At 40.8% G+C, this 26,147-nt stretch overlaps 1 protein-coding gene across 2 annotated transcripts in view; it reads left to right on the top strand.

Moving 5' to 3' along the window:
* BTBD9 (BTB domain containing 9) overlaps nucleotides 1–26,147 on the top strand; it is a 416,792-nt gene that overhangs the window by 333,546 nt on the left and 57,099 nt on the right. For both annotated transcript variants that reach the window (XR_009565720.1, XM_030870842.2), the window contains exon 9: nucleotides 1,042–1,149. Coding sequence is in view for 1 of the 2 variants with exons in the window: in XM_030870842.2 (XP_030726702.1) it covers nucleotides 1,042–1,149 (108 nt within the window). In the remaining variant the exon portion in view is untranslated. The remainder of the gene's footprint in view (nucleotides 1–1,041; nucleotides 1,150–26,147) is intronic.

Raw genomic sequence — 26,147 nt, 5'->3', positions numbered from 1 at the left:
TGCCCAACTGTAAAGCAATAAGATAGATATCTTGTATGGGAAGGACTTTTGAGGCTGAAATTATAGAAAACAATGATCTCTCACCACAGTGGCACTGTCAGAAGCAAAAGGCTGGACTGTGGTCTGCTCCCATATTATAATATTTAGATTCTTTTTTTATTCTATTTTTAAAATTCAGGAATGACACACATACAGTGCACAAACCTTTTGTGAATAGCTTGATGAATATTTACACATGTATATACCCATGTAACTTCCACTAGATCAAAATTAGCCCATTTCCAGCATCCTAGACGGTTCCCTCACCCTTTCCCAATCATTCCCTCCCCCAGAGGTAACTACCATTCTGATTCCTGTCACCATAGATAAATCTTGTCTCTTTTGAGCTTCAAGTAAATAAAATCACGTAGTCAATACTTTGGTTCTTATCTGAGCTGAAAAGGGGGATAAGAAGAACAGGACCAATATAATCAATTTCTAAGAAATAAGAAGTTTTACTGACGAATATATGTTTGCCTGTATCTCCCAGTCAGGCAGTCTTACGAGAGCTATGCAGAAAATTTGGTCAGAATGAGAAGGAACCTGAAACATGTTTAAGGTCATTGGGGCATACTAGTAACTACCACTTAGAATACCAATTAGAAAGCACAGATTTCCCCATGAACAGTGGTCTCAAGGGTGTTACCTTTGTTCAGCCCAGCCCAAGAGATGAGAGCTGGAAGAATCAGGAAGGAGGATTTGGTGACATCTCCCTGATAAGCCAATCAGAAGATCTTTGCCACTTGGGGGACAGAGGCCGCCTGGGGTTGGGTGACTTGTGAAATAAATTTTTAAAGAAACAAGCCTCTCACTGCAGGCTGACTCCACCTTCTCCCAGCATGCTTTCGTTGGGGATTCACTTTCTTTCTTTAGTCCTGGAAGTGTGTGGGCAAAGAAGACAGGTTGGAAGGCTAGAGTAGACATAGATCCCCTCACGCACACAGCCTAAGGAAAGAGCCAGGTGGAGCATTCACAGCATTCTTATGTTTTCCTCCTGTTCAGGTTATTACTGTGGGACTGTGACGATCGGAGCTATAGCTACTACGTCGAGGTTTCCACCAACCAGCAGCAGTGGACCATGGTAGCCGACAGAACTAAAGTCACCTGCAAGTAAGTTACATCCTTCAGGAATTTATGCCACTTTAAAAAGACAATCTTTCCACTGGATTCAGAAGGTTCCAATGAAGATTCATGGGGTCACCAAATTATATTCTTCTTTGGAGGTTAAAACATTCTAATGATCCTTTACTTCAGTTTTGACTATTAAGTACTTGGATGAGAATTTACTTTATATGACCAAAGAAGCATTTCTTATTTTGTGGTTTTAACTTAATTTTTAAAAATGGCATGTATCTAGGCAGGGAAAACAAAGACACTTTTCACATGCAATCCTCTCTCAGGTCCTTGCCCCACATCCCATACTACCCCTTCGGGACTTTTTTCTTCCTTAGTGATTTTTGCTGATGCAATATACACTTTAGTAGTATTCTGAGACTCTCACCTATTCCCCACCCTCATATCATTCTCAGGGTTACCTTTAAATATTTATTTCATCTCCATGTTAGTTACACTGTTACCTAAACTAAGGAAAGTTTGTATCTTAGGTCTCCTGTGGGAAACAGAAACGTTTCATGCATATGGCATTGGGGCTCTGTTTGACCTTACCTGGTTATGGGTGAAGCCAGGCAGAAGGATTCTGAGTTCTGACCAGCTTAGAATCATGCTAAGAATGAATATAACCACCACTCAGATTGAAATTAGCACATCTGCAGCATCCTAGAAGCTTCCCTCATACCTTTTCCCAGTCATTGCCTGAAAAGAGCTCAGTGCCTTTTTGTGTAGAGCCAGATGCTGTGGGAGGCAAGATAAAGCAAATAGCTGAGATTTCTTTTTTTTTATTTTAATTGAGATATGATTCCCATACCATAGAATTCACCCTTTTAAACTGTACAATTTAGTGGGTTTTAGTATGTTCAGAGTTGTGCCATCGTCATGACTAGCTACTGTTCCAGAACATTTTCACCACCCCAAAAAGAACCCTCCTGCCCATTAGCAGTCTCCCCACTTCCCTCCAGAGCCCACAGCCCCAGCACCCAGTAATCTGCTTTCTGTCACTATGGATTTAAGTATTCTGGACGTTTTATATAAATGGAATCATATAGTATATGATCTTTTGCTCCAGCCTCCTTTCACTTAGTATAATGTTTTCAGGGTTCATTCATGTTATAGCATGTATCAGTACTTCACTTCCTTTTTATGACTGAGTAGTATTCCATAATATAGGAATATATATAGCACATTTTGTTTATCCATTTATCAGCTGATGAACATTTGAATTGTTTCTACTTTTTGGCTATTATGAGTATTGCTGCTATGAACGTTCCTGTACAAGTTTTTGTGGGAACATATGTTTTCAGTTCTCTTGTATATACACCTATGAGTGGAATTGTTGGGTCTTATAGTAACTCTATGTTTAAGTTTTTTGAGGAACTGCCAAACTTGTCCACGACAGCTGTACCATTTTGCATTCCTACCAGCAGTGTAACAAGGTTTCAATTTATCCACATTCTTGCCAGTACTTGTTATTGTCTATCTTTTTGTTCATAGCCATCCTAGTGGGAGTGAAGTAGCATCTCATAGTGGTTTTGATTTGCATTTTCCTGATGGCTAATGATGTTGAACATCCTTTCAAGATTTCATAATAGCATTAATGATGGCTTGTTTGATGCAATGTCTGACATCCTCACCATTATTATTATAGTAATTTTATAGCATGTTTGTATTGGTTGGGGTAACATATGCTGCTGTAACAAATAGTGGCTTCAGTATGTCAGTGGCTTAACACAGTAGTGTACTTCTCAGTCATAAGTATTCCTGGTTGTCAAGTGGGTCTTCACAGATGATTGAGGAACCCAGGTGTCTTCCTTCCTGTGGTTCTGCCATCATCTAGGGCCTCATCAGCATCATTTGCATCTAACTGATAGATGGGGAAAGAGCAGAGAGAAGGTAAACCTGGATCTGAACAGCCTTGGCCTGGGTATAGTAAACATCACTTCCACTTGCATTCCACTGGGGAGAACTAGTCAGTTGCCACACTAGATGCTAGTAGGACTAGGAAACGTAGTCAGCTCCCAGCTGGGCAGCCACTTCTCAGTGGATCGCAGATCTTGTAGCCATCTCTACCATACCAGAAGAAAACTAACAATTATTTAGTAACTAGTATTCCTTTACCTGCATGTATTTTATCTTATTCTGTCCTGAATACAAAACACCTTGTGTGGGATATTGTCCTCATTTTATAAAAGAGAGAATGAAGGGCTCTTTCTCTGGTACCACATTCCCTCCTAGAACCCAAAGCATTGCTAAACCAAGGTGGATGATGAAAACTGGGAAATGAAGTGATTCTCTTATTTCCAAGCTCCCAGAACCCTTTTTAAACACTAGGAAGGCCTTCAAGGCCCATGAACAACCACCCATTTATCTTTCCAGAGTCATTGCTTATTGGGCATACAGCTCACAAACCAGACCCTCTCTGCTTCGTCTTTTACACATCTCACTGATTACCATCACCCATCTCTTCTGTCATTTTATGAGTTATAAATTGGATTCCTCATCTCTTTTATGTCCTCCTGTTGAAGGTGTTATACAATTGGGTTTTCAACAAGAACTGGTTGACTAACTACTGACAAAGTACATATAATGATTTTATATTTATTTAAATGGGTTTTTCTTGATTCAAAAACCCATTCACTCATTAGATCCTCTCCCAGTAGCCTTGCATTAAGTCATCAGCATCTTTTTTTTTCTCTTTTTAATTTTTTGTTTCCATTAGTTGGTGGGTTTCAATAATATAAGTGTTTTTAACCTTGTATGTTAGCACTTAGATACTATAGCAGTAAGTGTTTCACAAATTAATAAATAATATATTAGAAGAACAAGAGTAGTAGCAAGAAGGCGAGTGCCTATTAATCCTCTAGGAATCAATGGAGCCAAAGGTTATGATTTAATGTTTACAGACATAACCTGAATCTATTGTGCCTCCCATTTTTGAGTTAGTTCTTAGAAGTTGTATTGGTTGGCCAACAAGTTCATTCGGGCTTTCCTGTAACATCTTATGGAAGATATGTAGATGATAAAAGAAGAAAGCCTTTCCTTTTGAACTAATGTACTCCAGAGCAGTCCTCAAGAGAGGATCCTATTAGCTTCAAGTATTGTAGCCTGTTTTTTCTGTGTGTGTGTGTTTTTTTTTTTGCGGTACGCGGGCCTCTCACTGTTGTGGCCTCTCCCGTTGCGGAGCACAGGCTCCGGACGCGCAGGCCCAGTGGACATGGCTCACGGGCCCAGCTGCTCCATGGCATGTGGGATCTTCCCGGACTGAGGCACAAACCCGTGTCCCCTGCATCGGCAGGCAGACTCTCAACCACTGCGCTACCAGGGAAGCCCTGTAGCCTGCTTTTTAGTGAAGCAAAGTATGCAAGTCATGTTATAAATGAAATTCTATAGGACCATTAGAAATCAATAGCCCTGCCTCTTGATAGCATTCTACCTAGTCAAGAAATCAGAGGACAGATTTTTGCTGTCCTCTGAAAAAGACCTAGGGAGTGAAATTCTCCATTGTCTTCCTATAAATTCCTGCTCCTGGGTTAGGATAGTTTCCTTTTTTGGCCTGCTACAGTTGAAGCTTTCAGGATAAAGGCTCATTTTCTATCATATATAATCCTGTTTTTATATTGACTGATTAGGGGTTTTTCCCAGCTTATTGAGATGTAATTGATATATAACGTTGTATAAGGTTAGACTGTGCAACACAGTGATTTGGTATATGTATACATTGCAAAATGATCACCACAGCAAGTTTACCATCCATCACCTCACCTAGTTATAATTTTATTTCTTATGGGGAGAACTTTTAAGATCTACTCTCTTAGTAACTTTGAAATATACAATGTACTGTTAACTGTAGTCACCGTGCTGTACATTATATCCCCAGAACATATTTATCTTATAATAGGAAGTTTGTACCTTTTAACCACCTTCTCCCATTTCCCTCACCCCGCCCCGCCCAGTGCCTGGCAGCCATCAGTCTTTTCTGTTTCTATGAGTTTGTTTGTTTAGATTTCACATATAAGTGCGATCATACAATATTTGTCTTTCTGTGTCTGAGTTACTTCACTTAGCATAATGCCCTCAAGATTTATGTATGTTTTCACAAATGTATCAGCTGATTTTATAAAATTACTTTTTGTTCTCTTTTTTCACATAATCTATTCCTATACCTTTTAACCTTATTTTACTTTCTTTAGAAAATAAATTATTTATTTTTGGCTGCGTTGGGTCTTTGTTGCTGTGCGCAGGCTTTCTGTAGTTGCGGCAAGCAGGGGCTACTCTTCATTGCAGTGCACGGGCTTCTCATTGTGGTGGCTTCTCTTGTTGCGGAACACGGGCTCTAGGCATGCAGGCTTCAGTAACTGCGGCATGTGGGCTCAGTAGTTGTGGCTTGCAGGCTCTAGAGCGCAGGCTCGGTAGTTGTGGCGCACGGGCTTAGTTGCTCCACAGCATGTGGGATCTTCCTGGACCAGGGCTCGAACCCGTGCCCCCTACATTAACAGGTGGATTCTTAAGCACTGCGCCACCAGGGAAGTCCCTTATTTCACTTTTTAATCGTTGATTCCTTTTCTCTACTGTCTTCTAAGTTGCTGAACCCTAAATCTGTATCAGTACAGTAAAATACTAACATCAGTTTTTCTTTTTTTATTATAAATGTAAAACATGCCCATGGAAAGTTATTTTCAACAGTCCAAGAAGATATAAGTGAAAAGTAAATTTTTACCCTCCCATCTTCTGTTTCATTCCTCAGAAGTAACTACTTTTGACTTTTTTTAGTTTTTATAACTTCTCAATTATAAATAATATTTTTATATCTCTATTTATCAACTTCACTAACTCCTTGGTATAAAAATAAATGAGGAATTTAGCTCACTTAACCACTCCTCATTTTTTGTTAGTTATGTTTTTCTTTTTAGTTCTACTATTACTTACCTTTTAAAATTAAACAATGTACTTAAACCTCTGTTTTTTGATCCATCAATTGTGGATAGTGTATCTTGACTCCCTACTATGTTAGTGAAAAAATTACCACCCCTACATTTCCCTCTGTCTCTCCTCCTCAATGAGGTTAGCTGTCCCACCTCATTGACATTGTGAAGATTTTTGATATTATTTTCTGTTTGTTTGATTTATTTAAATCTTCCATGTGTTGGCTCTAAACTGATCCTGAAAAGGGAAAACCACTGAGAACTCATTATAATATTATGATTATATAAACATTGCTCCCTACAGATCTAGTAATTCATTGGCTCTGTAGTGAGGGAAATGCTGTTCAACGTCATTGAACTTGTGCCCCTCTTGGAAGAATTGTGCTGTGTTCAGATCACAGATTCAATTTTCTTACAAGTGCTCAGAAGTATTCCACAAATGATAAATAACTAGCTTCATATTAGCCAGCTTTTTGTTATCCTGGAGTTCCTAATTGCCTCTTTTTTCTGTTATAGAAGTTCTGAAGCATACTTATGTTCGCTGGTTAATTTTTTTCCCCTTTTTTTAAATTGACGTATAGTTGATGTACAATATTACATAAGTTACAGGTGTACAATATAGTGATTCACAATTTTTAAAGGTTATCCTCTATTTGTAGTTATAAAATATTGGCTATATTCCCTGTGTTGTATAGTATATCCTTGCAGCTTATCTTATACATAATAGTTTGTACCTCTTAGTTCCCTACCCCTATATGGTCCCTCCTCCCCTCCCCACTGGTCTCTGTATCTTTTTTTATTATTATTATATTTAAAATCTTTTTTTATTTTTTGGCTGCATTGGGTCTTCGTTGCTACACACGGGCTTTCTCTAGTTGTGGTGAGTGGGGGCTATTCTGTTGCAGTGTGCGGGCTTCTCACTGAGGTGGCTTCTCTTGTTGCAGAGCACGGGCTCTAGGTGTGTGGGCTTCAGTAGTTGCAGCACACAGTCCTAGAGTGTGCAGGCTTCAGTAGTTGTGGCCTGTGGGCTCAGTAGTTGTGGCGCATGGGCTTAGTTGCTCCACAGCATGTGGGATCTTCCCAGACCAGGGATCAAATCCATGTCCCCTGTACTGGCAGGAGGATTCTTAACCACTGCGCCACCAGGGAAGTTCCTCTTCTCTGTATCTTTGAGTCTGTTTTTTTTCTTTCACTAGTTTGTTGTATTTTTTAGATTCCACATATAAGTGATACCTTACGGTATTTGTCTTTCTCTGTCTGACTTATTTCACTTAGCATAATATCCTCCAAGTCCATCCATGTTGTTGCAAATGGCAAGATTTCATCCTTTTTATGGCTGAGTAGTAGTACTCCATTGTGTGTGTGTGTGTGTGTGTGTGTGTGTGTGTGTGTGTGTGTGTATCACAGCTTCTTTATCCATTCTTCTGTTGATGGACACTTAGGTGGCTTCCATATCTTGGTAATTATAAATAATGCTGCTATGAACATTGGGGTGCATGTATCATTTCGAATTAGTGGCTTTGTTTTTTTTGGATGTATACCCAGGAGTGGAATTGCTGTGTCATATGGTAGTTCTATCTTTAGTTTTTTGAGAAAACTCCATACTGTTTTCCACTGTGGCTGCAGCAGTTTACATCCCATCATTGGTTAATTTTTGAACAGACTGCTTCCTAGGCCTACTCTACAGCTGTGATCTTTTTGTAGAATGTGGGTAAAGGGGTAATAAAACCCTTTTTCCTTTGCAGGAGATATTGTCCTTTGGCCCAGTTACCTTTCTAGATCTCTTCCCCTGAAAATCTGATCGAAGTGGAATGTCAGCTGGGTTATTAGGCAACATTGCTTATGATAAAAATCACCCCTGATTGGTCAGTTGCATCTGGCTGGGAGGACTTTTAATATCTCCTTGGAAGTCATAGCTTTGGGTTTCCTGAGTGTGATGACTTGTGACTAGACATGTCCCTCATGAAAGTTCTGGGATCTGTGTTTATGGAACTATTACAAGAGATACTATTTTCAATTTGAAATATAAGGCTTCTAGACCAGAGAGGCCCACACCTGCCCAGAGTAAGTCTGTACACTCACCTGAGCTGTGTCACTTGCATGCCAGCAGGAATAACTCCTGTACATTTGTATGGACTGCTACAAGGACTCCCCCTGAGGAGGAATGCCTGCTGCTACCCTGGTGGCACAGTCTTTTCTCTTCTCTCTCCTGGGTGAATTTGAAGCCAAATATGACTTGATTGGGTCTTAGTTAAGAAGATCCCTTATGAGCATTGCACAGAGTAAATCTATAGGTAATTTCTTCAGAAAGGGTATGTGGAAGGCAAATTTTCAGAATACTTACATACCTGAATCATAGTTTAACTGGATATAGAGTTCAGTTCCTTCAGAATTTTGAAAGCTTGGATTTATTGCCATCTATCATCTAATGTTGCTGATGAGAAATCTGATATAATCAGATTCTTATTCTTTGTAGTAATTTATTTTTCCCTATAGAAGCCTTTAGGATCTTCTCTTCATTCTTGGAGGTCTTAAATTTCACACTGGTATGGCTGGATGTGGGTCGTTTTCCTTCCATCCTGCTCAGTTTGCTATTATATGGAAATCTGCCCAATTTCCCTCAGATTTATGAATAATGTTTCATCCACCTACCATTTTCTAGAAATTCAGCAAAATCTTGATTTGCTAATAGCCTTCTTTTGAGTTTGCAACACTATTATGAAGGTATCTCCTTTGTACTTCTTTGATGTCACCTCACTGGTTTCCAGGAAGGGAGCAAGGTAAATGTGCCTATAATGTTGGCCATCTTGAACTTGCAGTCCCAGAAGCTCTACTGCATGGGCTGTTGATACTCCCCAGTGACCCCACGTCCTTCTCTTTTCCTTCCTTGTGCCTGGCTGTGTTTCTCCTGTGTTATGCAGCTGTCTTGTTTCCTGCCAGCATGTGCTCCTTACATATTGACCTCCTACATGTTCATTTTTTAACTGTTTCTTCACTTTGTCTTGGTTCCATTGACTAATAATTCTGTCTGCCAAAGTGTTAGTGATGTAGGCCATCATCTATCCAAGACTGTGCCCCCTTGGCAAACATTTTGGCAAATATAAAAAATGAGATATAAAAAATAGGGTAATGCTGAAGATTTTCTTTTTCCACTTGAGATTTCTGTGGTTCTAATCTGGAACTACCTAGTGTCTCTAGATTTTAGGCTGATTTTCTCACAGACTGTCCATCTGCCTGCCAGATATACTAACCAGATTTCCTTTTGAGTAAATTTTCTTCCCTAGCCTAAGTGGTCATTAAAATGATGTTGTGAAGAGTTTTTAGGGAATTCACTGGCAGTCCAGTGGTTAGGACTCCGAGCTCTCACTGCCAAGGGCCCGGGTTCGATCCCTGGTTAGGGAACTAAAATCCCATAAACCATGTGGCATGGCCAAGAAAAACCAAAAAAACAAAAGAAAGAGAGTTTTTAATAACTTAAGAAAATACTTATACAAGATTTTTTAAACAGGATACAAAATTATAGAATTAATAATCACAAGTAGGAAAAAAAACAATGGAAGAAGAAAGCCAGAAGGAAATATGCCAAAATGTTAATAATGGTTGACTTTGTATATTGGGATTAGGGAAATTATTTCTAGTTTCCTACATTTTTGACCAATTTACATGTACTTCTTTTAAAATCAAAAGGAAAACTTTATTTGAAAAAGATTTTTTTTTTCTAGCTGCTGCCATAAATGTAGAGATTTGTCCTTGACATTATTTGAGTAGCATATGCTGGCAGAGTGGCATGGTTTATTTACTGTCAGCAATAAATTAAAGAAATTAAATAAGTGCTGTACATAGCAGTATCCTAGTAGCTTTTCAGAACCTTGAAGCCACTTACCCTAAGCACAAGTGCTTCCCTGAAAAGGACACCTGAGCCACATTTTCCTTATGCTTCTCCCCGTGGGCCTCTCAGAGCCCAGTTCTCCAAGAGTACTTCTTCCTTTCGTCTTTCCCCAGGACTTCAGAAGACCATTTCCACTTGGGTTTCCCCACTCAGAGGGCCCTGGCCTACTTGAGACCGTGGAACACTACCTTGGATCAGGCAATTTCTATAGCATCCTAACTTTAGAAAGTTTCTCCCCTGGGCCTTCCCTGAGAAGCACTTTGACAGTCTCTATGTCACCTGGAGAAGCTCGTCTGCTCCCTGTACTTCAGCCTGACAGTATTCCTATCTGAGAAGCAGTGTGTCCCCTTTGCTGAGTGTTCTGTCATTTAGTCCTGGGGAGGGGCAACATTCTGTTCTGGGGTCTGTTTCTATTTATTCGCTAGGAATCTTAGAATGAGAAGTCATGTTTCTTTCTCTAAGTGCTGCAGTGGTTGAGGACAAGGGGATAAATTAAAGGTGGAGAGTCACAGCCTCAGTAGACTCTGCCAAAGTGTAGCAAGATTGAAAAACGGGACATTTAAACCTAGACTGTTTATTTACCTTGCTGCATCTTCTTTGCCATTGTTAGTGACAAAGTTGAAAAAGCTTCCTTTCCACCAGCTTTGTTTCTTAGGTTGGCGCTTAACAAAACGAAAATCTTGGGTCGGTTCCAGGAGTTCACTGCTAATCATGTGACCTGGGGTTGTGTGTAGAGGGCTTGGGGTCACTAATGTGATGCAACAGAAAGAAAGTGGGATTTAATGGAGAAAATAACTTCACCATTGAGACCGCTGATGAGAAGTTGTTCCTGTTTAGTGTCAAGTTTTAGTTTCCAGGATGGGATTGCAGATCTTGGCTGTTGCATAGGTCCTGTATTGAAATATTACCATTTTTTGTGAGTCTGCTGTGGTAATGGGTGGGCTGCCCTCCTCAGATCCCCTTCCCTGAGCAGCTGGAGGGGTGTCCTTGCTGCTCCTTCTTGAAGCGTGAGCCAGTTAATGGGCTCTGGTTATGTAATTGTCACTTTTAAAATGTTCGATGGAGATTTTATTTTTCTCTTTTCATACTTAATTCCGTTTCTCTACACAGCATTTGACAGCAATGAAAAAAGCTAGTCATGTTCTTTCCTGTGTTTTTTTTTTTTAAAGGGCAAACATTGGTGTTAATTTTGTCAAGAGTTTTAGAGCTTGAATGATAGAGAAACATGTATCTGTAAGAGGAATGGCAAAAAAAATGAAAAAAAAAAACCCACCAGAATTCAGATAAAACACAGAGGATAAAGTCTGGTACTAGGCAGACCCCTGTGTTAATGATGAAGTATCAGAGCCTGCCTTGTGGAAGGCATCTATCTGTTAGACCAGACTTGGAAACACTTGTTAATCATACTTTTGTTTATGGGGTTATGAAGTAGCCGGAGTAGATGAATATTTTGGAATAAAAAACATCAAAAGGGAGTCAGTCACTTATCCTTGCATGTCTAGAGAAGGGATTTACCTTTTGTATTGCAGAAACTTTTTAAGGAAAAGTTTACCCCTGTGTTGGAAGCCACATGGAAAGTAGATTTTGATGCTAAGTGTGTGAACTGAGTTGTAAGTTTAGAGCTATTGGCAGTTCTGTGGACCACCAGGGGAGAGGCTTCTCCCCACCCAGAACATTTGACAGGTGACGGCTCTGGAAGGAAATGAAGTCCCCTTGGATAGCCAGTGATCAGGAGAGAAAAGCTGAGAGCTCTTTTCCCTCTTCCTTGCTTAAACAAGGAGCCATGTTATTCTGTGAGGATAATAATTTTTCCATGTCTATTATTTAAAAAAAAAAATGAGGCATGCCTCAATAAAACTTTCTCAGTGAGCTGTGTGAGTACACTTAAAATGTACGTAGTCAGAAAGATTTTTCTTTTTTTATGGAAATAGCTTTCATATTAATATTATAGTCCAGATGACAAAGATAAGTCAAGACCACCTAGTCCAGCTAGCATCCTCTGTCTCCTCTCTGCTCTGCTAACTGACCCCTCGACCTTCTCTCTGTACCCTCCCTCAAGTTTACCTCACTTACTGTAGCCAGAGTGGCATTTTTCAAGCACAACTCTTGTACTATATCTGCTTAGAACCCTTAACTGGCTTCCCATTGTTTTCTGGGTAAAGACCATGATTCTTCACGTGGCCTAGAGGGCCTACACAACCTGCCCCCCTCCTGCCTCTCCAGACTTATTCTGCATCACCCTCCCTGTGCTCCCCATGTTCACATCAGCCTAGCTTCCTCTCACATCCCACCACATGTCATACTCTGTCCTCCCGCAGAGCCTTTGCACATGCCATGGCCTCTCTCTGGAGCCCACACCCCTGCCCTTTGTCTGGTTAACCCTTATTATCCTTTTGTTCTCAGCTCAAGTCCACTTTCTCAGGAAGTCTGCCCTGACCACCTGTGGCGATCCGTGTTTGTTATTCCCTCTCAGAGAACCGAGCTTCTTTCCTTTGCAGCTGATACTACAGTTTGCACTGACACTTTGCTTAGCAAGGTTATTAAATTACTGTTGTTCTTCCCCTATAGAATGTAAGCACCATCAGAGCAGGGATTTGGTCTGTTTCACTCACTCTTAGCCATGGTCGCCTAGCAGGGACCTAGCACTTGTATTGTTTGAATGAATGAATAGATGAGTGCTACCACTCTGTCTCCAGTCATGCATGCGTGTTGGTTTCTTTTGTCCTCCTGTCTGGAGCTCTTGTCATCAACAGGACTCAATCAGGACCTCTGTCCATCCCAGCTCAGATGCTGTCACATAGAACAAGGAAGAGTTTGTGGGCGAAAATAAAAGTTGTTTGTTGCCCTGATAATGTAGTCCTTGTAGACTAGAAATGTGTCTTCCCAGCATCCTGTTATTAATCCATTATTGATCTGTCATCCTTGATTCATTTATAGCCTTATTCCACAGCTTCAGTTATTGCCAGAGTTTAGTTTTCTCTGGTCTCCACCATCTATCCTTGCCCCTCAAGTTAATGACTTAGATCCCCCAGTAACAGTTTATCACTTGAGATTGGTTACTGGCTGAAAGTCCATTACTTTTATTTTTAAACACTCACAGAGAGAGTTAAGTTTTTCTTTATGGAGGAGCTGAGTGCTTTAAAAACTGTTTGCCAGCTGTGTCCCTTTTACTTTGGAAATTGATTTGATTTAAAATCCCAAATTTGAAAGGTTAATATGTCTCAGTTGTTTCTCTGGATTTTCAGAGTAAAAGGTTAAAAAATTAAAAAAAAAAACAAAAAAAACTGGCCTTAATCTCTGAGGTGGAACTCTAAACCACTTGGTAAGGCACTCCGTGTGCCTCTCCCAGCAGGGTTAGAGTTTGTTCCACAGAACAGGTCTCACTCTGGGATCCTGGAGCTCTGGATCCCTCCCGTGGTTTTAGGATGGCTTTCAGAGAGTCCAGAGAGGTGTTTGGGAGGCACCCGCCCCCCCCTTACCGTGACCAACCCTTGATTAACCCCTTCCCTGAGATAGGCATTGCCAATAATACAATGCAGTCTGCCCCCCTCCCCTGGGCCTCTAGTCAGAGTCACATAACCCTGAGTAGGCAAGCAAACTGGCCACCTAAAGACACCAGAATAACAGCTGTCATAGAAATCCATTTATTAAAATGAATGGTCAGCATGTGATCTGCAAAAAAGGAAAGCAGAGCCTATTTGTTGGTCAGTGAACAAACGCAGCAGGAAGGAAAGTCAGTGTAGTTTTGACCATATCTTCTTAGAATGACCTGCCTCAGTTTGTCCTGGGGTGGAATGAGAAGTGCTGTCTTGGTAATCATGCCACGATTAACGCTGACTCAGCTGAATCCCAGAGTGCTAAGAGGCTGGTGTTTTCTTCCTAGGTTAAAAAAAAGAAAGGGGGTGGGGAAAGTGTTCCTGTGAATTCAGGTGACCAGCATGCACATAGAATTCATTTTTAGAGCTAAAAGGGCACTCTTCCTTTGCTATCTGATTTATTTTCTTGGCTTCAGGGGTCTTTTCCATTCATATTTTCTATTAAATGTTGGCCCCTTCTAGAATGGCTTCTCAAACTCAGTTTGTCTAAACCTAGGCTCATCATCATTTTCCCCATAAAGCAGCCCCTCTCTTGATGTCCCTGCTCATGTTGGTGGTAGTACAACTTCTCCAGGGCATCTCTTGCCCCTTTGGTTCTTTCTTCTTTGCCTTCCACAGCCAGTCAAGTACCATGTCTTTTGGTTTACACCATGTCTTCCTTTATTCTATTCCCTATGTTGCCTCCATCTTAATTCAGACCTTCATACCTCTCTCCCAGAATATTCTAGTGGCCTCGAGTGGACTTCCCTCAATCTATACTCTGCATCCGTTGCTGTTCCAGTGTCTGGAACACTGTTGCTGGGTTCGTCTGGCTGTGATTCCTTATTCCCCTGTACAGGCACCTCCAGTGCCTGAGAAAAGCCTCAGATCCTTTCCTGGGTCATCTTCTATTTCTGTATGACCAGCTTTCCCCACACTTCTTGTTTTCAAATATTCTGTCCCGCTGTTAGACCTCATGCCCAGATTTCAAATATATAATTACCATATCTCTCTGACTCTTGCCAAACTTTCTAACCTTTATCTCTTTAATTCTGTCTTTACAGGTATCCTACTTAAACTTTCAGTCTGGTCTAATTACTATTGCCAAATAAGTCAGTGTCTTAGATCAGCTAATTATCTTTATTTCCGCTGGCTGATCTTCACGTCTCTACCCATCCTCTGTTCCCTTCGAGACCCAGCTAGAAATGCTCTGTGAGTTCTTCCTTGATCTTTCTCCTCCCGAATGCAAGTAACTGCTCCATTAGCTGAATGCCCACTGTAACTTGTTTACATCTAAGTTGATAACATTCACTTTTTCTCAGATCTGTTTCAGAGAAGGGAGGAAATAAGGGGCTAGGCTGGGAGGAAGTTTGCTTTCTAAAAACCTAGCCATTTTTCAAGGTGCAATGGTATCCCCCCCACCCCCCGCGGAAGTACAGGCCAGATTTTCTCAGAGTAGCCTCTACAGTAGTTCATAGGTCTGTCATCAAGTCCGTAGCCCGACCAACTTTGATTGAGTCATATTTGTTGAGCAACCCTAGTAGGTAGAGGCTACCTTGTAAAGGAAAATACTGAGGAACCAGGAAGACATTTCTCCTCTGAAGGAACTTACAGACTCTATACAACTTCTGAATGTTTGGGAGCCATCGCAACACCCCCCCCCACCACCACCCCCCACACAGAATGTAAAATATAAAACAGGATCCTATAATCATAAAATATTGTGACTCAAAGTACCTTGGAAATCATAGTCCAAGCCTCTCAGTTTACACATGAGCCTCTCAGTTTACACATAGTCCAAGCCTCTCAGTTTACACTTGCCTTTCCCAAGTCCTCATCTAATGAAAGGGTCCAGATCTCCTGATTCTGAGTCCCCTTTTCCCAGAATTTTGCGTGGCCTATAAGACCATAGGAAAAAACAGACATATAAGGGCTGTAAGAATATAGACATGGTCAGAAAGTGGCATGGTGTTAGGGAAATTTTTCTGGAAAAAAGCATGTGAGCCTACCCACCTACTACTGGCCTACACGGTAGCTGGGAAAACTGGTAATTTCCCGACCAGAGGGACCTATGAACTTCAGATTTAAAAATCAGATAGACATACAAGTCAGAAATAGACTCATCTTCAAGAAGGTATGATGAGGACTATAGATTACAAAGAAATCCACTTACATTTTCATATAGTTTCCTGCCTTGCTATCACCACTACTTTCTCCACACAGTATTAATTTGACCAGCTTATTAATGTTTAATCTAATGTCTGTAATGAGCACTTGTATCATAATTCATACTTTAAAACTTGATTTTAAAAGTATAGTCTCTAAACCAGATTACCTAGGTCTTCATTATCCGGGTTTAGAGTTATTAGCCTCTGTTTTTCTTCCCTTTTTCTTCCTATTGCCTACTTTAAAAAAAATCATTACATTGTTCATTAAGCCATTTATTAGACTGTTTCCTTCTACCAAAAGAGACTTGCATGTGTGTTTTTCATGTTTTAAGTCAAGATCCATGAAGCATATTTTCCCCACAATTGACATTTTCTTTTCATGATCCCTTGACATGGAATGTAAGTGAATTCCACCATGGTGGTTGTAAATTATGTACTGAGTTGTCAGTAACACACATTTCTTACAAAGTTTTAAAGTGTAGTTTTAGAGTGGTGATCATCTGGAATTGCACACATTTACCAGATGTTTTGGAAGGAGTTAGTGAGTGCTTTCTGCTCATACACTTTTCACCTCTGTATCCAAATTTATGCAACAGTTCAGAGCCCACGTAAAAAAACCTAAACTGAGCAAAAGAATGTTTGTACTCTTAGTGACGTGGCTGCACAGTCTTGACCAGGAAGGAGTGGTGAGTTGTCACCTTGTTTGTCCTTCTACCTCCAGGCAGAGTTGCAGTTAAACTTGTCCCAGAACGTTCATGGTTTTCCTCTGGTGAAAAACTCTGGATAATATCCCTTGCTTCCTCATCTCCAGTTCATGTTTGGGGGGGATGCTCAGGCAAAGGAGGGCAGACATGTTGGTACTGCTGGTGTCAGATGCAAGTAACTTGTTTATATTGTTCTTGTTCCCTTCCTCATTCTCTAGGGAGTTACTAAATTCTCTGTAGGATTTGGCAATGGATACATAGGCTTAATAGAAGTTCAGACTGCTGGAGCTTTGAAATGTATAGTCTTTTCTCTAGGGTGTGCTGGGGGTGGGGGAAGGAGGGGCTCGTGGAAGCTTGGCTATTTGTTTCACATTTCTGAAACTCTTCAATTCATTTTTCCTAATTAAAATAAAAATCCAAACCTATACTAATCTAATGTTGAGATCCCAGGTTTAAACTCACAAGAGGATATGATTCCAAAGTTCATGTTCTCACAGTACCAGTGAGCCCCTGTACCACAGCCTCTGCCTGTTCATAGGTGCTTCAGGTAGATTAATTGAAGACCTCAAGTGCTCAGATATGTGGCTGTATTGCGCTGCGAGGACAGAGAGCCACAGTAACGTCTAGTAATCAAGTTTTTAGTAAGACATGGCATGTGCTGCGACCTACAATTACAAATTCATTCAATTTGGGATTTCTAGTCTGGTTTTCAAATTTATACTTTCACATGGCATTAATATCATATTCTTACATTAATATTAATTACCTTTATAAAGTCCTGAGGAGATGAGAAGGGAGGGCAGGGCACAGTCTGCTAAGCCAGTCATATCTGTGGATGGAACAACTGGTTTTCTTGGGCATATTTCCTTAAGTTGCTTCCTTAAGTAAGATTATCATTCAACTCATATTGAATCATTGCCCTGCTAAAACCCCCAATTCGTGGGACAGAGGCCCATGTTAACTCAAAAACGTGTTATTGCTCCATCCATAACTTAGCAGATATATTTCTGCCACTGCTCTAGGTCAGGCACTGTGCTGGGTGCTTCCCTCCTCTCATGGGCTTGTCAGCTAAGCTTTCCCAGTCAGCTCGGGACCAGTAGTAACTGAGGGGCCTTGATCCAAATGTAAATAGAGGCATTTGTGGATTCTGACATACTTAGCTAGACCAAATCTTCTCTGAGTGAATCAGTAGGGGTGACATTTATGGGAGCAAGCAGCATGCTAAATCTGGAAACACATACTACCTAGGTGGGAGTGAGCTTGGCCTTGGTGGATAAGTAAAGATCACTTGTTCTCCCTTCGTCCTGCTAGAGGGAAGTTCAAGTGTGCCTTTGAGCAGAGAAGATCTTCCTGGAGATGGCAGAATTGCAGCCTGCACACTCAGCCCATCCACTTCTTTGTTACCTTTGTACTGTAAACAATAACCTCAGTCATAGGGAGGCTGAGCAAATTGAGCATGTTTTGTTGCATGCCTGTGCCAGTGCTCTGGCTGCCCTCTCTGATGATAAGTGTGATGTTCAGTTCGTAATGAGCACTTGCAGTTTCTGTAAACTGTGTAATACCATATAATAAGTAGTAATTTTCCACTTATCCTTGATAACAGGAGTTTTCTGCTTGGCTTTTAGTGATAGCCAAAATGTGAGTGGTTTTTTCCCCCCTCACCATATGATGAATTTCCAGAGGCATCTTTTTTCACAAGCTAGATTGACAAGTTATTTTCCAAGTGTGTCCAAAATGTGTAATAGCTAATCTTGCCTTTAAAAAGTCAAAGTCAAATAAAATGGTTCTGAAGTAGCCATTTATAATAAAATGACTATATACATTCTTAAGCTTGTTTTAGCTGTCTCCTGGCTGTGCTCTTCCTCAAGGGATTAGTAGCTTGAAGCTTAGCCCAGTAGCTTGGATGATAAAACTGCCATGTCTCAAGGTATTGTTTTAAATTTCCTGTAAGAGATTATATCTTAAGTATAAGGTGAACTCGCCCTAGATAACTTTGGTGCCCTTCCTGGAGAGAGGAAGGAAGGCCGTTATGCTGTGTCCTCTTCTCCCCCGAGTCACACACTGTCCAGATTGGTTGGAGTTCTTGCTCTGATTTCTTTCTTTTAATCATTGGGAAATACTTTCAGAAAAGAAATGGACAAGCTTTACATTGTAAACCTTCTTACCTCCATTTAAAATCATCCCTTGACTTTCCCTTGATGCTCAGAACACCGTAAAATTCAGTGTTTTTCTGTAATAAATTAAGACTGCTTTTTCATCAGACTGTCTTCTCCCTTTCTGAGATACAGCTGGCATTATCTATTCATTCATTTATTTCTGTAGGCCTCTTGGTAACCACTTAGCCCTATCAGATGGCTTGAGCAAGACCAGCAGCTGTTGGTTTTGTGATATCAGGGAAGTCTTATGAATCATGTTGATGGGAGCCTTCGTACTTCCATGATCACTGGGCACAACCTTTTATCTGTCACAGAGCTGGCCTTCCTGCAGATTTCTTGTCTGGGACTTCGGTGTGTCTGACTTGCTAAAACTAGGATATCAGTGAACAGTGGCAAATAAGATGCAGAATTTGCTTGAGCTGACCTCACTTAAAAAATGATTGTGCCTTTTTGGCACAAAAAGTTGGATTTGTTCATCAGAATGACTGATCCTCTCTGTGTGCAGAGCTCTGTGTGGGGTTATAAAGAAAAGAGAAGATAGACAACTTGCCTGTAGTCTAGTTCAGAAACAACATACGTATCAAAAAAGACACTCCTATCAGCTGACTCTTTCCAAGTGTCACCTAAAAAGCAAACTGAGGTTGAATAATTCTTTGTTTCCCATGTCTGCTTAAAAATTCATTCAAATCACAGAAGAATTAGTGTGCAGTTTATGAAGAAAGTTTTTTAGAACTGAAAAACAAGCAAGTCACACTTTTACAGAGTTAGGATGGTGATCGGCGAGTTGTGGGAGACGTGTGCTTGGGCAGGGACCTGGCTTCTTACAGACGCCAGCATTTCCAGCGGTGCTCAGAAAAAGTGCTTCTCCCCCATTTGGTACATCTATACTCTCATAGCCCTTTGCTTCTCAGATCTGAATCCAGATACACCATCTCAATGGCTCTGGAGTCTGGGGAGCTATTGTTTTGTGTTTTTCCTCCCTCAGGGCCTTCCACTGAAAGGCTACCCTGCATGTGGAACTGAATCAACTCTGCACATAAATGCTCTGACTCAGGTGGAAGCAAACTCTTAATGAAACACCAATAGAACAAACCATTCTCTACTGAAATCTCTGGAGTTGTGGTATCACTGGTGCCCACATTTTCCAGTTGTTTCCTGGGATTTGATATCTAGCCCAGCAGGTTGTCTTTGGGGTTTACTTAGATCGGTGTAACTAAATCAGAATTTATAGTCTTGTGATCCTCCTACTTAGGAATTTTACATGGAGACCCACCCCGGTGCAGATTGAACATTGTGTGTTGGCAGTCAGTCATGATCAGAATGAGGGTCTTTTTTTTTTTTTTTTTTTTTTTTGCGGTACGCGGGCCTCTCACTGCTGTGGCCTCTCCCGTTGCGGAGCACAGGCTCCGGACGCGCAGCCTCAGCGGCCGTGGCTCACGGGCCCAGCCGCTCCGCGGCATGTGGGATGTGGGATCTTCCTGGACCGGGGCACGAACCCGTGTCCCCTGCATCGGCAGGCGGACTCTCAACCACTGCGCCACCAGGGAAGCCCCCAGAATGAGGGTCTTTACTTCAAAGCAGGAGTGGTTTGCCCTAATTTGATACCCAATTTGATTTGAATGTTGTTGTTTAGCTTCTGTTAGGATGTTGGGTATTTGGCTTTCAGGTTTGGGCATAGCTTCCCAAGTTGTTTGAAATGATGTCACAGACCAGTGCTCTCCTTTAGAAATGTATGCATCACATGATTTGTTAATTTTAGTGCAGTGAAAAGTGAAGTAACGGGGGGGGGGGGGAGCTGTGGAAAACTCAGGATTGTATTTTCAAAGAGAGAACCTAAAATTTGTACCACTGTTGCCAATTCCTGGTCTCTGTGCTGTTTGGAAAGGGAGCTGAGGAGGAAAATCACATAATGGAGAGCGAATGGGGAAAAAGGTGTAGGGAAGCAATGTGAAAGCCGTTGTCATAGTTATTATTTCTTAAGTGAGGCACGCCTTTCCTTTAAGAATGTCTAACTTACGTCTTCTTGAAAAATGAGAATTCTGGCTTATAAAGAGATCCAGAGTCTCGGGCCCCATGTAGCACCCTTATGCCAAGTGCTGAGGCCTGCCTGCCCTTTTCCCTCAGGGCAGGGATCTTTCAGTGTCATTTTGCCCAAGGGCTCTGTGGGCAGCACTGCATATCAGTATCATTGGTTTCCTTGTGTGGTTTGTTTTATGCATTTGAAACCATTCTGAGAAGGGGTTCATAAGCTTCGCCAGACTGCCAGAGAGATCCGAGGCACACAAAAAAAGGGAAGGTCTAAGTGTCAAATGGATACTCACATATGAAAACCTTTGGATAAAGCAGGCATTTTGAAAAATTAGGAAGCATGGGTTTACAAACATCTTTGTTATCGTGTTTTTTTCCTTACCTGATTTCTACTTGATCTCCCATGACCTTGCCCATCTGAGGCGCACCATAGGTCTGGGGCCATTTGCTGCTAAGATGAGCACGCCAAGCTCATCTTTGTCACTGACCTCTTCATCTTAAACCTTGAAGCGTAGTGACCTCAGTTGTTACACTTCAGCCAGTGTTCCTGGGAGCCAAACGAAGTTCTTTGCAGGGGAACCCGAGCCCTCCTCCCCAGGCTCAGATTTCAGAAGCAGTTCTCTCTTTGGAGCTGCATTTGCATTTGCACAGAAATCCTGAAGGTTCGTTCTAAGAGATCAGGGGTGGGGAAATGCGGCCACCCCTGTGGCTTCATTTCAGCCCTCTCTCTGATCCTCCAGGCCCGCCTGCCTTCTTTCAAGACTCCTTCTGTACTGACAGGAGAATACAGTATCTACCTGCCGGAAGCTTGTGCAGACCTTTATCATTCAACCCATTTTATGAAGTGCAGTTGACCCTTGAACAACATGGGGGTTGATCCATAAATAACTTACAGTCAGCCCTCTTACCCATAGTTCCTACACATCTGTGTATTCAACGAACTCCGGACCGTGTCATGCTATGGTATTTATTATTGAAAAATACCCACGTATAAGTGGACCCTTGCAGTTCACAGCCACATTGTTCAACAGTCAACTGTTCCTACTATGAGGTTGGTGCTATGCCAGACAAAAGTCCACCTGACCACAAAGTTCAAGAGCCCGTAGGAGTGGGCTGACGCTTGCAGTGTGGCTGCCCCAGGTGACTGCCCCACCCCCAAGGAAAGTTGACCCTGGTGGAGGAAATGACACAGGCATGGAAGTGAAAGCCTGTGTTGGAATTGTTTGTTGTAAATGTAAAATGGTTTCAAGCTCAGCCTTTATATTCGTGATCATGTTCTTGAAATATTTACCAGGATCTTGCCATCAGAAAGAAAAGTGTGTAGTATGGCAACATTAACTGCACGTGAGTGAAGTAAAACAAGCAAAATTTAAATCCCTGGACTAGAAACCAGGAAGCCTGGCTCTCAGCCTCGGTTCTGTCACTGACTGGCTGAGCATCCTTCAGTAAGCCCTTCACTCTCCCTGTGCCTCTGTCTCTACAGCTGTAAAACACCACTCCTAAAACGAGGCTCCGTGCTGGACTCCCAGGGCTGTTTTTATTAAAATAGTACAGTTTATTGTTATATTATCAATGAAAACGTGAAACAGTTATGTAAAACATAAAATCCATCATACTTTTCTAAAGTTCCTTCTAATATTTATGTACCATTGTTCTAAAGTTCTACTGGATAGTGTATTGTTTGGACAGATATAGAGATACCAACATACATGTGTGCTAAACATACAAAACATATGTGTGTGAGCTTTTAACTCTTACATATGAGATAGAATCAACCCCTGTAGCTGCTTCTCTGCATCTCCTTAGGTCTGGACTCCAGGATTTACTGTCATATACCTGGGCCTAGACGGCCATAACAACCTCCATATCTAGAGAAAAGCTTACAGTCTCACATAGTCTTATTGGAAAGTGGAAAAATGATAATAACAACAAACTAAATGTATTAAATACTTTTGAGCTTCCTGGAGATGGAGACTGTAACATGTATAGTTAAATTATATTTGAAAGAAATATAGTCAATGTGGAACAACAAATAAAGGTGCTGAAGCACAGGTCGGATGAGTTGGTGTTGAAAGAAGGGTCAGGAAGTTCACCTTTTACTCCAAAAATCACTGAGAACATATCTGCCTGGAAGCCTTTTCCTAATGAACTGTTAACATCCATTAAATGTTGGGTGTGCATTAAAAATGTCCTAATAATTGTATTTTTAGCATGGATACAGTGGTATCAGTTAAAATAATCAGCCCTTGCCTGTAATCTAAAAGTCTTATCCTTACTCTTACGTTTTTAGAAGGCAGATGTTTTAAAACTGATTTGAAAATCAGATTTGCCCTTCAGTGATTTCATTTGGAAGAAACATAGAAGTAAACATTATAAAGAAGGCTTTTCAGTACATTATGCATGCAAATGTGGCAACCAAATTCAGGTTCACAGCAGAAGGTGGATGACTGCTCTGGTTGAGAAAGGTTGAGTTGTCTAAATGAATACAAAGGTCATCGACCCTCAGATTGTGCTTTTTCTGTCATTTAGTAGCAAGGCTGTTGCTTTGTGTTTAACTCTACCTGCCAGAGGTAAGATTTGAAAGGCTGGGGCAGGCAAAGTGAGGCCTGTTGAAACAGTCTGTAGTGTGCTCTTATCCAGCCCTTGCTCTCTGCCTAGCGCTGTGCTGGATGCAACAGGATGGGGTTAAGGGAGGTTTGGGGTCTTCCCAGAATACCCCACTGCTGATGTGGCGAATCTGGATGCTGTGGGCATAGAAATTCAATATGTGCTGCAAAGACGATTTCTGATACATTTATAGGTTTGTCTGACCCCTGAAGAGTCAGGGACTATGTCTTTGAATCACCAAAACAGCAGAGAGCGTGGCATGTGGTAGGAGCTTAGAAATGATCCATATACAAATGAATGAATGAACTTTCGGATGAATGAGTGGTTATATTTTGGGGGCAATTTATTATTTTTTAATGGAATTGTAACAGATTGTTCAGACTTACAGTGAATTAGATAAAGGTTATCACTATGGTAGAATGGAAAAAGAGATTTAGACTAATCCAAACCAAATTCTTGCTCTCTGTCCTGAAAGTCAAAAACTTGAGCCCTCCTGCAGGTCTGGAGAGAAGAGGTCTCACATCTAAGGAAGTGTGACAATCCTGCCTAAAATTTGATTTAAAAACCCAGTTGGCCCAGCTCCTCAGTGGGTGGATTCAGGAAGAGGCTGGTTTCCCCGGGTGAGCAGAGCATCCCCTGGGAAGGGCTAGCTAGAATGGGCGGGGCTCAGCCTGAGCTTTAGGAGGAAGCCTGACCTCTTTATGTGATTCTAATCCATGCTCCAGAGAGACTCATTTAAAAAGTCCTCATTAGCCACCATCACCCTGATACCAAAACCAGATAAAGATACTACAAAAAAAGAAAATTACAGACCAATATCACTGATGAATATAGATGCAGAAATCCTCAATAAAATACTAGCAAACAGAATCCAATAGCACATTAAAAGTATCATACACCATGATCAAGTGGGATTTATCCCAGGGATGCAAGGATTCTTCAATATACACAAATCAATCAATGTGATACACCATATTAGCAAACTGAAGAAGAAAAACCATATGATCATCTCAATAGATGCAGAAAAAGCTTTTGACAAAATTCAACACCTATTTATGACAAAAACTCGCCAGAAAGTGGGCATAGAGGGAAGCTGCCTCAACATAATAAAGGCCATATATGACAAACCCACAGCAAACATCGTTCTCAATGGTGAAAAACTAAAAGCATTTCCTCTAAGATCAGGAACAAGACAAGGATGTCCACTCTCACCATTATTATTCAACATAGTTTTGAAAGTCCTAGCCACAGCAATCAGAGAAGAAAAAGAAATAAAAGGAATACAAATTGGAAAAGAAGAAGTAAAGCTGTCACTATTTGCAGATGACATGATACTATACATAGAGAATCCTAAAGATGCTACCAGAAAACTTCTAGAGCTAATCAATGAATTTGGTAAAGTTGCAGGATACAAAATTAATGCACAGAAATCTCTTGCATTCCTATATACTAATGATGAAAAATCTGAAAGAGAAATTAAGGAAACACTCCCATTTACTATTGCAAGAAAAAGAATAAAATACCTAAGAATAAACCTACCTAGGGAGACAAAAGACCTATATGCAGAAAACTATAAGACACTGATGAAAGAAATTAAAGATGATACAAACAGATGGAGAGATATACCATGTTCTTGGATTGGAAGAATCAATATTGTGAAAAAGACTATACTACCCAAAGCAATCTACAGATTCAATGCAATCCCTATCAAATTACCAATGGCATTTTTTTATAGAACTAGAACAAAAAATCTTAAAATTTGTATGGAGACACAAAAGACCCCAAATAGCCAAAGCAGTCTTGAGGGAAAAAAACCGAGCTGGAAGAATCAGACTCCCTGACTTCAGACTATACTACAAAGCTACAGTAATCAAGACAATATGGTACTGGCACAGATCAATGGAACAGGATAGAAAGTCCAGAGATAAACCCATGCACCTATGGTCAACTAATCTATGACAAAGGAGGCTAGGATTTACAATGGAGAAAAGACAGTCTCTTCAATAAGTGGTGCTAGGAAAACGGGACAGCTACATGCAAAAGAATGAAATTAGAACACTCCCAAACACCATACACAAAAATAAACTCAAAATGGATTAGAGACCTAAATGTAAGACTGGACACTATAAAACTCTTAGAGGAAAACATAGGAAGAATACTCTGACATAAATCACAGCAAGATCTTTTTTGATCCACCTCCTAGAGTAATGGAAATAAAAACAAAAATAAACAAATGGGACCTAACGAAACTTAAAAGCTTTTGCCAAGCAAAGGAAACTACAAACAAGATGAGAAGACAGCCCTCAGAATGGGAGAAAATATTTGCAAACGAATCAATGGACAAAGGCTTAATCTCCAAAATATATAAACAGCTCATGCAGCTCAATATTAAAAAAACAACCCAGTCAAAAAATGGGCAGAAGACCTAAATAGCCATTTCTCCAAAGAAGACATACAGATGGCCAAGAAGCACATGAAAAGCTGCTCAACATCACTAATTATTAGAGAAATGCAAATCAAAACTACAATGAAGTATCACGTCACACCAGTTAGAATGGGCATCATCAGAAAATCTACAAGCAACAAATGCTGGAGAGGGTGTGGAGAAATGGGGACTCTCTTGCACTGTGGGTGGGAATGTAGATTGATACAGCCACTATGGAGAACGGTATGGAGGTTCCTTAAAAAAACTAAAAATAGAATTACCATATGACCCAGCAATCCCACTACTGGACATATACCCAGAGAAAACCATAATTCAAAAAGACACACGTACCCCAATGTTCATTGCAGCACTATTTACAATAGCCAGGTCATGGAAGCAACCTACATGCCCATCGACAGACAAATGGATAAAGAAGATGTGGTACATATATACAATGGAGGATTACTCAGCCATAAAAAGGAACAAAATTGGGTCATTTGTAGAGACGTGAATGTATCTAG

This window comes from Globicephala melas, chromosome 11 (genome assembly GCF_963455315.2).
Source record: "Globicephala melas chromosome 11, mGloMel1.2, whole genome shotgun sequence".
Lineage (NCBI taxonomy): Eukaryota > Metazoa > Chordata > Mammalia > Artiodactyla > Delphinidae > Globicephala > Globicephala melas.
The sequence above is the reverse complement of the archived record's forward strand: the minus strand, read 5'-3'. Positions and strand labels throughout refer to the sequence as shown.